The 14,964-nt window shown below is 37.8% G+C and overlaps 1 protein-coding gene across 1 annotated transcript in view; it reads right to left on the bottom strand.

Moving 5' to 3' along the window:
• The window catches only part of P2RX4 (purinergic receptor P2X 4), a 49,917-nt gene extending 37,156 nt beyond the window's left edge, over window positions 1-12,761 (bottom strand). Inside the window, exons 1-4 of the mRNA XM_053701735.1 lie at window positions 12,586-12,761; window positions 12,023-12,170; window positions 11,212-11,283; window positions 853-925 (exon numbers count right to left, since the gene is read on the bottom strand). Of these exons, the coding sequence (XP_053557710.1) occupies window positions 853-925; window positions 11,212-11,283; window positions 12,023-12,170; window positions 12,586-12,725 (433 nt within the window). The 5' untranslated portion in view covers window positions 12,726-12,761. The remainder of the gene's footprint in view (window positions 1-852; window positions 926-11,211; window positions 11,284-12,022; window positions 12,171-12,585) is intronic.
• Window positions 12,762-14,964: the final 2,203 nt, after the last annotated feature.

The raw sequence follows: 14,964 nt of genomic DNA, 5'->3' as shown, positions 1-14,964 counted from the left end.
AACGCCTGCGTAAAGATCACTGTCCTTAAATTATGCGCATGCACGGTTAATCCATGCTCGATATGCACGAGCTTACTAGACACGTATAGAGCGGGTGGGACCGCTCTATACGTCACAGTATCTTAAACCCGGAAATGGAGGATGGGAGGAGAATCTGCAGGGAACGGTAGGAAAAGTAAATGTATAAATAGAACAAAATAAATAATTTATTAAAAACAAACCTAGCGACTGGATTTGGGTTAGTAAAAGGAACATAAAAACGATTGCTGGTTAACAAAACTTTACCTTCACTTTAAGGTAGAGAAGGTAATTTTAAGACACACTTAAATTAACTTCTATAATCAAATTGACTTTGTTCCTTCTGTATCCTTTGTTGAAAAGCATATGTACATATCCTCAGCAGGGAACTAGCTGGTTATTGGTGGTACACATTTACCTCTTGTCTTTGGTTCACCAGATGTGTGAGCCGACTTTATTTACGTGTTTAATCCCTTTGCAGGTGTTAAACACATGGTTATATGCTAGCAAGAGGGCAATAAGAAAATGCTGTAACAAATTACAGCAATTTCTTTTTGCACTTTTAAGTTTTGCTTTTTTTCTGTACAAATACTGTATTTGACTAAACTCTGTACATGTGTTGCAGTGAATCCTTGTGCAGTTATAAATTTTAATCTCTCGGCTGCCAAAGAAATGTGTTGCTGCAAATAATCATTAACTCCTGGGCTGCCGGAACCTCAAGGTCCTAATAGCTTTTTTTGGATAGGATTTTTTTTTATTATAATACACAACTCCAAAGGTCAGCAGTAAAGTCCAAAGGAAGAGGGGGGGGGGGGGGAAAGTTTTCATGCCTACCATTGCTGTGTGTGCCCACTAGCCCAGCAGTACAATTATGGTCAGAGGTGCATATGGTTGATTCATCTGGAAGCTGCAGGAAAAACATTATTTTTAAATATATGCAGCTCTGCAAACACACTTCATAAGCTAAATAATAGACAACAAATAGCTGAAATGTTTTAAGTATTACTGACTTCATAAAATTATATATCTTGGGACTGATGTGAATTAGAACCTAACACTGACTTGGGAAATTATACAGTCAACTCAAGAATTATTGGGAACTTTTGAACAAAAATTAAGAAAATAAAACACTAAGGCCTAGATTTGGAGTTTGGCGTTAGCCGTGAAAACCAGCGTTTGAGGCTCCTAACGCTGGTTTTAGGCTACCGCCGGTATTTGGAGTCGTGTAGGTAAGGGTCTAACGCTCACTTTTCAGCCGCGACTTTTCCATACCGCAGATCCCCCTACGCCATTTGCGTATCCTATCTTTTCAATGGGATCTTCAAAACTCCAGCCGCAGGAAAAAAGCAGGTGTTAAGAGCTTTATGGGCTAACGCCGGTTCATAAAGCTCTTAACTACTGTACCCTAAAGTACACTAACACCCATAAACTACCTATGTACCCCTAAACCGAGGTCCCCCCACATCGCCGCAACTCGATTAATTTTTTTTAACCCCTAATCTGCCGACCGCCACCTACGTTATCCTTATGTACCCCTAATCTGCTGCCCCTAACACCGCCGACCCCTATATTATATTTATTAACCCCTAACCTGCCCCCCTCAACGTCGCCGCCAGTTACTTACAATAATTAACCCCTAATCTGCCGACCGCAAAGCGCCGCCACCTACGTTATCCTTATGTACCCCTAATCTGCTGCCCCTAACACCGCCGACCCCTATATTATATTTATTAACCCCTAATCTGCCCCCCTCAACGTCGCCGACACCTGCCTACACTTATTAACCCCTAATCTGCCGAGCGGACCTGAGCGCTACTATAATAAAGTTATTAACCCCTAATCCGCCTCACTAACCCTATCATAAATAGTATTAACCCCTAATCTGCCCTCCCTAACATCGCCGACACCTAACTTCAAACATTAACCCCTAATCTGACGACCGGAGCTCACCGCTACTATAATAAATGGATTAACCCCTAAAGCTAAGTCTAACCCTAACACTAACACCCCCCTAACTTAAATATAATTTACATCTAACGAAATTAATTAACTCTTATTAAATAAATTATTCCTATTTAAAGCTAAATACTTACCTGTAAAATAAATCCTAATATAGCTACAATATAAATTATAATTACATTGTAGCTATTTTAGGATTAATATTTATTTTACAGGCAACTTTGTAATTATTTTAACTAGGTACAATAGCTATTAAATAGTTAAGAACTATTTAATAGTTACCTAGTTAAAATAATAAAATTACCTGTAAAATAAGTCCTAACCTAAGTTATAATTAAACCTCACACTACCCTATCAATAAATTAATTAAATAAAATACCTACAATTACCTACAATAAAACCTAACACTACACTATCAATAAATAAATTAAATACAATTTCTACAAATAACTACAATTACATAAACTAACTAAAGTACAAAAAATAAAAAAGAACTAAGTTACAAAAAATAAAAAAATATTTACAAACATAAGAAAAATATTACAACAATTTTAAACTAATTACACCTACTCTAAAGACCCCCAAAATAAAAAAATTCCCTACCCTATTCTAAATTAATAAATTTAAAAGCTCTTTTACCTTACCAGCCCTGAACAGGGCCCTTTGCGGGGCATGCCCCAAGAAAATCAGCTCTTTTGCCTGTAAAAAAAAAACATACAATACCCCCCCCCAACATTACAACCCACCACCCACATACCCCTAATCTAACCCACACCCCCCTTAAATAAACCTAACACTAAGCCCCTGAAGATCTTCCTACCTTGTCTTCACCTCACCGGGTATCACCGATCGGTCCTGGCTCCGATATCTTCATCCAACCCAAGCGGGGGCTAGACATCCACTGAAGAAGTCCAGAAGAGGGTCCAAAGTCTTCCTCCTATCCGGCAAGAAGAGGACATCCGGACCGGCAAACATCTTCATCCAAGCGGCATCTTCGATCTTCTTCCACCGGTGCGGAGCGGGTCCATGTTGAAGCATCCGACGCGGATCCATCCTCTTCTTCCGGCGTCTCCCGACGAATGATGGTTCCTTTAAGGGACGTCATCCAAGATGGCGTCCCTCGAATTCCGATTGGCTGATAGGATTCTATCAGCCAATCGGAATTAAGGTAGGAATATTCTGATTGGCTGATGGAATCAGCCAATCAGAATCAAGTTCAATCCGATTGGCTGATCCAATCAGCCAATCAGATTGAGCTCGCATTCTATTGGCTGATCGGAACAGCCAATAGAATGCGAGCTCAATCTGATTGGATCAGCCAATCGGATTGAACTTGATTCTGATTGGCTGATTCATAGAAACATAGATATTGACGGCAGATAAGAGCCATAGGCCCAGCAAGTCTGCCCGACCTTACCTAACAGTATAAACTTATCTAGTTCGTAGGATAGCCCTATGCTTGTCCCATGCATTTTTAAAGTCCCCCACAGTGTTTGTTGCTACTACCTCTTGAGGAAGTTTATTCCATAAATCAATCACTCTTTCTGTAAAGAAGTGCTTCCTCAAATTACTCCTGAATCTACTACCCTTTAGCTTGTGCTCATGACCCCTTGTTCTTGAATTTTCCATTTTATGTAAAATACCCACAGCCTCAGTTTTACTAAACTCTTTAATGTACTTGAAAGTTGCTATCATATCACCTCTTTCCCTTCTCTCCTCTAAGCTATACATATTTAGGTCATTGAGCCTATCCTGGTAAGTTTTATTTTTTAGACCATGTACCATTTTGGTAGCCCTCCTTTGCACAGATTCAAGTTTGTTAATATCCTTCTGAAGATATGGCCTCCAGAACTGCACACAATACTCAAGATGAGGCCTAACTAATGATCTATAAAGTGGCATAAGAACCTTACTATTTCTGCTGCAAATACCTCTACCAATACATCCAAGCATTCTGCTAGCCTTACTCGCTGCATTACTACATTGTTTACTAAGTTTTAAATCATCTGAAATAATAATTCCCAAGTCCTGTTCCTCGTCTGTAACAGTCAGTAAAGTGTCATTGAGTCTGTAATTAACATTTGGATTTTTCTTCCCTAAATGCATTATTTTACACTTTGCTGTGTTAAACTTTAGATCCCAGTCGTTTGTCCAATCCTCCAATTGTTGTATATCACTTCTCATTTTGTCTACCCCCCCTGGAACATCCACTCTGTTGCAAATTTTTGTATCATCTGCAAAGAGACATACTTTCCCCTGTAGCCCTTTGCTGATATCGCAGATAAATATGTTAAACAAAACGGGCCCCAGAACTGACCCCTGAGGAACACCACTAGTAACAGCCCCCTCTGCTGAATGAACTCCATTTACTAAGACACTTTGTTTTCTGTCCTTAAGCCAGCATTCCACCCATTTCACAATTTTTGAATCTAGACCAAGGAGATATAGTTTGTGAATAAGTTTATTGTGTGGGACGGTGTCAAATGCTTTGCTGAAATCTAGATATGCTACATCAACTGCTCCTCCCTTGTCTAATACTTTTGTTACATAATCAAAGAAGTCAATTAGATTAGTCTGACATGATCTCCCTGAAGTAAAACCATGCTGATTTTGGTCCTCTAAATTGTTTGTCTTTATGTAAGTCATAATTCTTTCTTTTAAGAGGCTTTCCATTAATTTCCCTACTACTGAAGTTAAACTAACTGGCCTGTAGTTGCCAGATTCTTCTCTACTGCCCTTTTTATGAAGGGGTATTACATTTGCTATTCTCCAATCATCTGGGACAGCTCCTGTTAATAGTGACTGATTAAACAGATCAGTTAATGGGACAGTTAGCACTGATCGAAGTTCTTTTAAAACCCTTGGATGAATATTATCAGGACCCACTGCCTTTGTAACATTTATTTTTGATAATGCTAACAAAACCTCATCCTCTGTAAAAAGATTACTGTTAAGCTTGTTTCTATTTTGCGTAGCATCCCTTAATGTAGACATTGTATCTTCACAATCTTTAGTGAAAACAGAACAGAAGTAATCATTGAGACAGTCTGCAATCTGCTTATCTCCTTCTATTATTCTACCATCAACTGATTTCAATTTTACTATTCCTACCTTATTTTTTCTTCTTTCACTGATATATCTAAAGAATGTTTTGTCCCCATGTTTTACTGACTGTGCTATCTTCTCTTCTGCATGAGCTTTAACCTTCCTAATTAACTGCTTAGTCTTTTTTTGTTGGAGTCTCCATATTTTCATATCATCATCTGCTTGTGTGTGTCTGTAATTTTTATAAGCTATCTTTTTTGTCTTTACAGCATGTGCTACTTCTTTGGAAAACCAAATTGGTTTCCGCTTTCTTTTACTTTTACAGACATGTCTAATACAGTGTGCGGTTGCATCTAAAATGGCACCTTTCACAAATTCCCACTGTTCTTGAACCCCTGTAATAAGAGTTTTCCCCTTTAAATAGTTTTTTAGGTATTCTCCCATTAATGAAAAATCTGCCGTCCTAAAGTCTAAAACTTTTGTTTTAGTCTGGGTGGACAGTTCCTGAACATGAATACTAAACCAAACAGATTGATGATCACTGGATCCTAAGTTCTCACCTACAGACACATCTGAAACTGTATCACTGTTTGCAAGTATTAGATCTAATATAGCTTCCTTACGAGTTGGTTCCTTGACTAATTGTTCAAGTGATTCCCCTAGCAGAGATTCAAGAATATACCTGCTTCTAGCCGATCTAGCAGAAGGAATCTTCCAGTCTATATCTGGCAAATTAAAGTCCCCCAGTACTATAACCTTACCCTTCATGGTCATTTTGGTTATTTCATCTAATAACAGATTGTCCAGTTTTTCATCCTGCAATGGAGGCCTATATACAACCCCTATTCTAAAAACATTTTTATCTCCAATTTCCAAAGTCACCCAAATTCTTTCCACCTCATCATTTGTTCCTACAATTTCAGTAACCTTTATATTTTCATTTACATACAAAGCAACTCCTCCACCTTTCTTTCCTACTCTGTTCTTTTTAAATAACCTGTATCCAGGTATGACTATGTCCCAGTCATGCAAATCATTGTACCATGTTTCTGTTATAGCTACTAAATCCAAGTTGTCCCTAGTCATTATTGAAATGAGTTCAGGTAATTTATTTCCTAAGCTGCGAGCATTTGTGCTCATGGCACGAAGAATTTTTCTACTAGAATTTCTAGAATTGTTACTTGGACTAACAGTTTTGGCATGCTGTGGGGGGCAGGTGGATATATTAATGCTACCCCCCTTTATTAGTTTAAATGATTTCTAATAAAGTATTTGAACTCCTCTCCCAGATACTCTGTTCCTTTAGCATCCAAATGCAAGCCATCTCTCCTAAATAACCTAGTATCTTTCCAAACAGAGCTATAATGGCCAATAAAACCAAATCCTCGTTCCCTGCACCACTTATCTAACCAAGAATTAAATGTTGTTATCCGCTCCATCTTTCCTGCTTTGTGGTCATACACAGGTAAAATAGCAGAAAATGATAGAGTTGATGCCACAGTCTCTAAATGATTACCTAGGTCACAAAACTGTTTCTGAACAGCAGCAACATGATTACTAGCCAGATCATTTGTTCCTAAATGTACAATCACATCTAACTCACTTCCCTTTCCTGCTGCCTTAACAATTCTCAAAATACGATTCTTATCCCTGTGAGCAGTAGCTCCTGGAAGACATCTAAGCTCCCTTGTTTCTCCTTTACTTTCACCTAAATACACATTCCTCAAAATAGAGTCACCCACTAACAGTCTTTTTCTCAAAAACACATCTGCAGTTCTTTCCTGTGTTATGTTACCTGGAGAATCAGGTGCCAATAGATTTCCATCAGCCAATCAGAATATTCCTACCTTAATTCCGATTGGCTGATAGAATCCTATCAGCCAATCGGAATTCGAGGGACGCCATCTTGGATGACGTCCCTTAAAGGAACCGTCATTCGTCGGGAGACGCCGGAAGAAGAGGATGGATCCGCGTCGGATGCTTCAACATGGACCCGCTCCGCACCGGTGGAAGAAGATCGAAGATGCCGCTTGGATGAAGATGTTTGCCGGTCCGGATGTCCTCTTCTTGCCGGATAGGAGGAAGACTTTGGACCCTCTTCTGGACTTCTTCAGTGGATGTCTAGCCCCCGCTTGGGTTGGATGAAGATATCGGAGCCAGGACCGATCGGTGATACCCGGTGAGGTGAAGACAAGGTAGGAAGATCTTCAGGGGCTTAGTGTTAGGTTTATTTAAGGGGGGTGTGGGTTAGATTAGGGGTATGTGGGTGGTGGGTTGTAATGTTGGGGGGGGGTATTGTATGTTTTTTTTTACAGGCAAAAGAGCTGATTTTCTTGGGGCATGCCCCGCAAAGGGCCCTGTTCAGGGCTGGTAAGGTAAAAGAGCTTTTAAATTTATTAATTTAGAATAGGGTAGGGTATTTTTTATTTTGGGGGTCTTTGTTATTTTATTAGGGGGCTTAGAGTAGGTGTAATTAGTTTAAAATTGTTGTAATATTTTTCTTATGTTTGTAAATATTTTTTTATTTTTTGTAACAGTTCTTTTTTATTTTTTGTACTTTAGTTAGTTTATGTAATTGTAGTTATTTGTAGAAATTGTATTTAATTTATTTATTGATAGTGTAGTGTTAGGTTTTATTGTAGGTAATTGTAGGTATTTTATTTAATTAATTTATTGATAGGGTAGTGTTAGGTTTAATTATAACTTAGGTTAGGACTTATTTTACAGGTAATTTTGTTATTATTTTAACTAGGTAACTATTAAATAGTTCTTAACTATTTAATAGCTATTGTACATGGTTAAAATAATTACAAAGTTGCCTGTAAAATAAATATTAATCCTAAAATAGCTACAATGTAATTATAATTTATATTGTAGCTATATTAGGATTTATTTTACAGGTAAGTATTTAGCTTTAAATAGGAATAATTTATTTAATAAGAGTTAATTAATTTCGTTAGATGTAAATTATATTTAAGTTAGGGGGGTGTTAGTGTTAGGGTTAGACTTAGCTTTAGGGGTTAATCCATTTATTATAGTAGCGATGAGCTCCGGTCGTCAGATTAGGGGTTAATAATTGAAGTTAGGTGTCGGCGATGTTAGGGAGGGCAGATTAGGGGTTAATACTATTTATGATAGGGTTAGTAACTTTATTATAGTAGCGCTCAGGTCCGCTCGGCAGATTAGGGGTTAATAAGTGTAGGCAGGTGTCGGCGACGTTGAGGGGGGCAGATTAGGGGTTAATAAATATAATATAGGGGTCGGCGGTGTTAGGGGCAGCAGATTAGGGGTACATAAGGATAACGTAGGTGGCGGCGCTTTGGGGTCGGCAGATTAGGGGTTAATTATTGTAAGTAGCTGGCGGCGACGTTGTGGGGGGCAGGTTAGGGGTTAATAAATATAATATAGGGGTCGGCGGTGTTAGGGGCAGCAGATTAGGGGTACATAGGGATAACGTAGGTTGCGGCGGTGTACGGAGCGGCAGATTAGGGGTTAATAATAATATGCAGGGGTCAGCGATAGCGGGGGCGGCAGATTAGGGGTTAATAAGTGTAAGGTTAGGGGTGTTTAAACTCGGGGTACATGTTAGAGTGTTAGGTGCAGACGTAGGAAGTGTTTCCCCATAGGAAACAATGGGGCTGCGTTAGGAGCTGAACGCTGCTTTTTTGCAGGTGTTAGGTTTTTTTTCAGCTCAAACTGCCCCAATGTTTCCTATGGGAGAATCGTGCACGAGCACGTTTTTGAGGCTGGCCGCGTCCGTAAGCAACTCTGGTATCGAGAGTTGCATTTGCGGTAAAAATGCTCTACGCTCCTTTTTTGGAGCCTAACGCAGCATTTTTTGGGACTCTCGATACCAGAGTTAATTTTATGGTGCGGCCAGAAAAAAGCCTGCGTAGCGTTAACAGCCCATCTACCGCCAAACTCCAAATCTAGGCCTAATTCTGGGGTCATTATTGGGCTTTAATTTTAACCCAATTTCTCAAACACAAAACATAGGTTTTTAAAAGTACTGGCACCCATTTTCAAGCCTTTTGTAGAGTAGATGACAGCCTATCCCTGTGAGATTTGAAATTGCCTTAGTAGTCTAAGGTCCTTTAACATTTCAAAGGACCTTAGACCACTCCTCCATGCAGCACATTTGAAGAACTTTTATAGTCTAAGGTTTGTGCTTATTTACTGCCCTCTTCTATTCAGACCACAGACTTTCATTGGACTCAATTCTAGTGATTAAGATGAACATTTAAAAACGTTTTTGGTGTCCAGCAATTTCTGCGTTGATTTGATGTATGTTTGGCTAAAATATTGAAAAATAAATTCAACATTCCATCAATCTTAAAAAGGAACATGAAGCCTAAAATGTTCTTTCATGATTCAGATAGAGAATACAATAAAAAAAAAAAAAAGAAGTTACCAATGTACTTCAATTATTAGGTGGCCAAGCAAGGTAGTTGCTGGACACCCTATTGTTATTGTCAGGATTATTATTATTATTTTTTATATTATTATTATGACCCACCAGTTTATTTTACAGAAGGCATCAGATGCTTTTCCTTGTTTGCGGTCTACTTTTGTAACTAGAATTGCCAAAGGTGAATATGGGATAACTTCAATTTAGTTCCAGTGAGGCTTGGCAAGGTTCATGTGCAGCAATTTGTGGTTTGAGCTCAGTAAAGACTTCTTTCATGGAATCCTTTAAAAACTGTGTTTTGACATAGAGGTGGCATCTAACAGATCAATTTGTTTAAAAAGATAGATAATCCCTTTATTGCCCATTCACCAGTTTTGCATAGCCAACACAGTTAAATTAATACACCTATTACCTTGTATCAAAGCCTCTGCAGACTGCCCCTTATCTCAGTGCTTTTGGCAGACATGCAGTTTAGACAATCAGTGCAGACTTATAAAAAAACTCCATGTGAGTGAGCACAATGTTATCTATATGACATATCAACTAGCTCTGTCTAACTGTGATAAACTTTAAAAATGCTATGAGGTAAGAGGCGGTTTTCAACGGTTTAGAAATCAGTTTGAGCCCACCTAGGTTTAGCTTTTCAAAAACAATACCAATAGAAAAAAAAGCAAATTTGATGATAAAGTAAATTGAAAAGTTATTTAAAATTACATGCCCTATCTGAATTATGAAAGTTTAGTTTTGACTAGACTGTCCCTTTAACCCTTTCAGTGCTATCGACGTCTGAGCCGTCGCTAGCACTCTCCCACCTTGATGGAGATCTGGGGGCTGCCACACGCTCCTACCCCGGCGATCGGGCCTGTATAGTGACAAGCATCGCTGGGGCTTCACGTTTTGCATGGTGACATCACACGCAATGACATGATGACATCACCGCTCCAACTTTATTTAAAAAAGGACAATTACAAGTATAGGGAAAGAGAGCATGCTGCTTAGAAGCCTGTATCTCAGGCATCTAAGCACCTACAGACCTCCAAGACCCACAAATGGAAAGGTAATCGCCTAACCTTTCCAACGGTGTAAGTCTTGGGGATCTGAAAATTATATATATATATATATATATATATATATATATATATATATATATATATAAACAAAACTTTAATCTGCTTAGCACCCAGGTGGGAAAGTGCTTAGCACTCAAAGGGTTAATAAACCCATGATTGTCTAGGCTGTACAGTTCTGAAAGTGTGATCTTAGCAATTCCTCTTTGCCTCCCTTATCTCCATCATCTTCTTTCTTTTACAAATTGTCTTGACTGTGCTTACTGGCATTTTCAACTGTTTATGTATGCTTTGTTATACTCAACTATTCTGTGTAAGTCAACAACCATCTGTCCTTTCAGATGAAATTCCTTTGTCAACATGGGTGAATCCAAAGAGATTTTTTTTTAAACACTTGGATTTACCATCACTTTAAGCAGCCATCTATATGTGCTACTATTTTATTTTTGGCAGCAATAAAACATCATAGGAAATTCTGACTCACCTTTCTTTATTGCCCAAGACATTAACAACTGGGAGAATATTTCATGTATACATCACTATTTCTATATAATATTGCTTTCATTACCACTGAGACCAACACCATCCAACTATGGATGAAATTCAAGCCATAATAAATCTCTTAATGTATTTCAGTTTCTGCTTTGTGCCTCTATTCTGATCACACATGCAAAATATAGCCATATACATACACACATTTGTCATTTAACTTACTTCAGGGCAGTGATCTTGTGTTTGGTTAAGTGTGACAATTAGATTGGTCATTACAAAGAAGGCATTCTCTTCCTGTATTGAGAAAAGATATGATCATTTTTTAAACATGTGTTCCAATGCTTAACATACTGTTAATTTATACCCATATCTAGCTATTACATATGTGGGCACATAAACAAACATATAATGGGGTTGGGGTGAGATTGGATAACAGAGACGAAGAAAGTGTAAGAGTATTGACTGTGTCACTGCCCATCAACAGAGCTGTAGAATATATTGAATTGTGCATAAACATGCTACGTGTAAAATCCAAATGGAGCACACTCTCACCTTGTCTTTTAGCTACCAGGCTGCAAGCAAAGTCGTAAACATAAGTGCAATAAACAGCTGGATATTCCAAGTGCTATATTTTGCACAAAACAAACCAAACCAGTGACATTTTGGGGATCTCACTTAGTCTAATGAATGGATGAGATCCCCGAAAAGTCACTGGTTTGTTTTATGTAAAAAAAAGTGACAGCTGCTTATTGGACATATATGTGTGTGTAAATTATGATATATATATATATATATATATATATATATATATATATATATATATATATATATATATATATTATACAAACCTACAGATTTATATGCTTTTTCATATACACTTTAATATCCCTTTAATTATAACTTTTAAAAATCCTCTTTTAAACTACACCAGTACCCGCCACAACATGATAGAAATATATTAAACAATACAACAGTGATACTTTAGCTATATATACAATTATTAAATTCCCCATTAGATGCCAGGTTCACCCACCTGAGCCGGTATAATGTAATCTGCCACATCCCAGATTCTGCTTCCAAATTCTGAAGTGTTGGTCACTGCAACTCCTTTCACCTTGGACGCCACTGAGCTAACCACGGTGTCAAACTCCTGGTAGCCTTTCTCCCAGACAAACACCCACCTGACAAAATACAATTAAACACGGAGTATATTTACACTGAGTTTTATTTTGTCATAAAGCTCTCTCAGAAGCAATGTGCAAAGTAAATACTGGTTGCCAACATTTAACCCGTTATATGCATGCAACAATTATTGTAGATTACTCATACCCATCCCTTTTACATTTTCTAAACTTTAAAAAAATACTTTATAAAAGGTGAATAGTACTACAATGAACATATTTTAGCGACACATATTAAACCTTTTAAGTTACAAATTAAGGACATATGGACCTTGGAACTCAGAAACCTGGTGACAAACAATCAAATACTGGCTAGCCTAGCTCCGTTTCTCTGCAAATTGCGCGTACACATTCACACCATACGGCTTTTTTGCACTGACTTGTTAATTCTTCGCCGCACATTACAGTTTCCTACCCAATGACATATGCCAGGATTCCCAGCTGGATCACTCTGTTCATAAGTCCAACCTTTCTGCTCTTGATAAGCACTATACGCGGGGTGTTATATTCAAATATACAGCTGTACACCTCCCTGCAGCAGCCCCCACATGCCATGGTTGTACCTCCAACCGAGACAACAGTCAGACAGGATTGCTCTGGTCATATGATCTGGGAGTCAGTCCATGTGCACTGTGCAGCTATGTAATGTTTTATTCCAAGTATCGTGAGCGCGCACGTTTCCCTCATTCGCTTTGCCAACAGGTCCTGTTAGGGAGATAAAATCAACAGTTTGGCGTAAGACGCTCTGAAACAATAGTTATTGTATTTGTAACTTTCAGGTTATTTTGCTTTGTTAACATACTGTACTTGCTGTTTAGTCGCCATATTGTAATGCCCTTCGAGAAAGATAGGTATGGCTTTTGAAGCAGGGACTGGGAGACAAGACCCTTGGGTTTACCTGTGTGCTTGTGTAAAATCACTGTGAGTCGCAGGTAATTTGTTCGGGTATTAGAGAATTGCCCCATAGTCTGAAAACTGGCAATGCTACCCTGTCACTAGGACGGTAAACACGTATTAATTAATTTAAAAGTTACTATTAATTTCCTTTCTGAGCTATTTGGAATAATAACATTGTTCATTTTAAATCTGAAAAAGGGTGGAGTCTTTACTATAAAAAAGTGTTACGTTTTCTAGATCCTAGTTAGATCAGTGATATGAATGAAAAACACATCTAAAACACTTTAAAATATATACAATTGCCCTATTATAAAACCTAGTATAAAGTGAACATAATATCCACAAATACTGTCATATATATTTTATTATTATACTTTATGCACAATTGACAAAAGCCAGAAACATATGTTCTATAAAAGGGAGCAAAAATAAGCTAGAAATAAACGCCAAAAAGTAAATTACATCCTGTATTTATATTATATAACGAGATTTACACAACATAACTAGTGATTAAAGGGACATTCCAGTCAAAATTGAAATCCACATAGATCAATTACATATTTGAATAGAAACATATTTGCAATATACATGTATTGGCAAAAATGTTTCTAGTATTTGTGAACTGGGTGGAATGCTGGCTTAAAGGGACATTCCAGTCAAAATTTAAATGCACGTAGTTGAATTACATCTTTGGATAGAAACATATTTGCAATATATATGCATTAGCAAAAATGCTTCTAGTAAAAGTTATCACTGTTTTAGAGTTAGTATTTTTCTCTGCACGTGCATGTGAAGCATAGCTAGATATTCTCAGTGCACCCACATTTTAAATAATGCAGCTGCTCAGATCATCACTGGGGCTTGTATCATGTCAGCAATTAACAAATTGAGTCATTATCAGATGGTACAAGCACCTTAGGCTCTCTCAACAAATGCTGTGTTTAAAACGCTGGTGCACGGTGCATACTTAAATACACTTTTGAAACAGCTATAGCTTTAATTAGAAGCATTTTTGCTAATACATGCATATTACAAAATTACTTCTGTTCAATACCAAAATGAACCCATGTGGTTTCCAATTTTGGCTGGAATGTCCCTTTAAGGACAGAAAACAAAGTGTCTTAGTAAATGGAGTTCATTCAGCAGAGGGGGCTGTTACTAGTGGTGTTCCTCAGGGGTCAGTTCTGGGGCCTGTTTTGTTTAACATATTTATCTGTGATATCAGCAAAGGGCTACAGGGGAAAGTATGTCTCTTTGCAGATGATACAAAAAATTTGCAACAGAGTGGATGTTCCAGGGGGGGTAGACAAAATGAGAAGTGATATACAACAATTGGAGGATTGGACAAACTACTGGGATCTAAAGTTTAACACAGCAAAGTTTAAAATAATGCATCTAGGGAAGAAAAATCCAAATGTTAATTACAGACTCAATGACACTTTACTGACTGTTACAGATGAGGGACAGGACTTGGGAATTATTATTTCAGATGATTTAAAACTTAGTAAACAATGTAGTAATGCAGCGAGTAAGGCTAGCAGAATGCTTGGATGTATTGGTAGAGGTATTTGCAGCAGAAATAGTAAGGTTCTTATGCCACTTTATAGATCATTAGTTAGGCCTCATCTTGAGTATTGTGTGCAGTTCTGGAGGCCATATCTTCAGAAGGATATTAACAAAATTGAATCTGTGCAAAGGAGGGCTACCAAAATGGTACATGGTCTAAAAAATAAAACTTACCAGGATAGGCTCAATGACCTAAATATGTATAGCTTAGAGGAGAGAAGGGAAAGAGGTGATATGATAGCAACTTTCAAGTACATTAAAGGGTTTAGTAAAACTGAGGCTGTGGGTATTTTACATAAAATGGAAAATTCAAGAACAAGGGGTCATGAGC

The sequence above is a fragment of the Bombina bombina genome, chromosome 2 (genome assembly GCF_027579735.1).
Source record: "Bombina bombina isolate aBomBom1 chromosome 2, aBomBom1.pri, whole genome shotgun sequence".
Classification (NCBI taxonomy): domain Eukaryota; kingdom Metazoa; phylum Chordata; class Amphibia; order Anura; family Bombinatoridae; genus Bombina; species Bombina bombina.
Note: the sequence above shows the minus strand (reverse complement) of the source record. Positions and strands in the feature narration are given on the sequence as shown.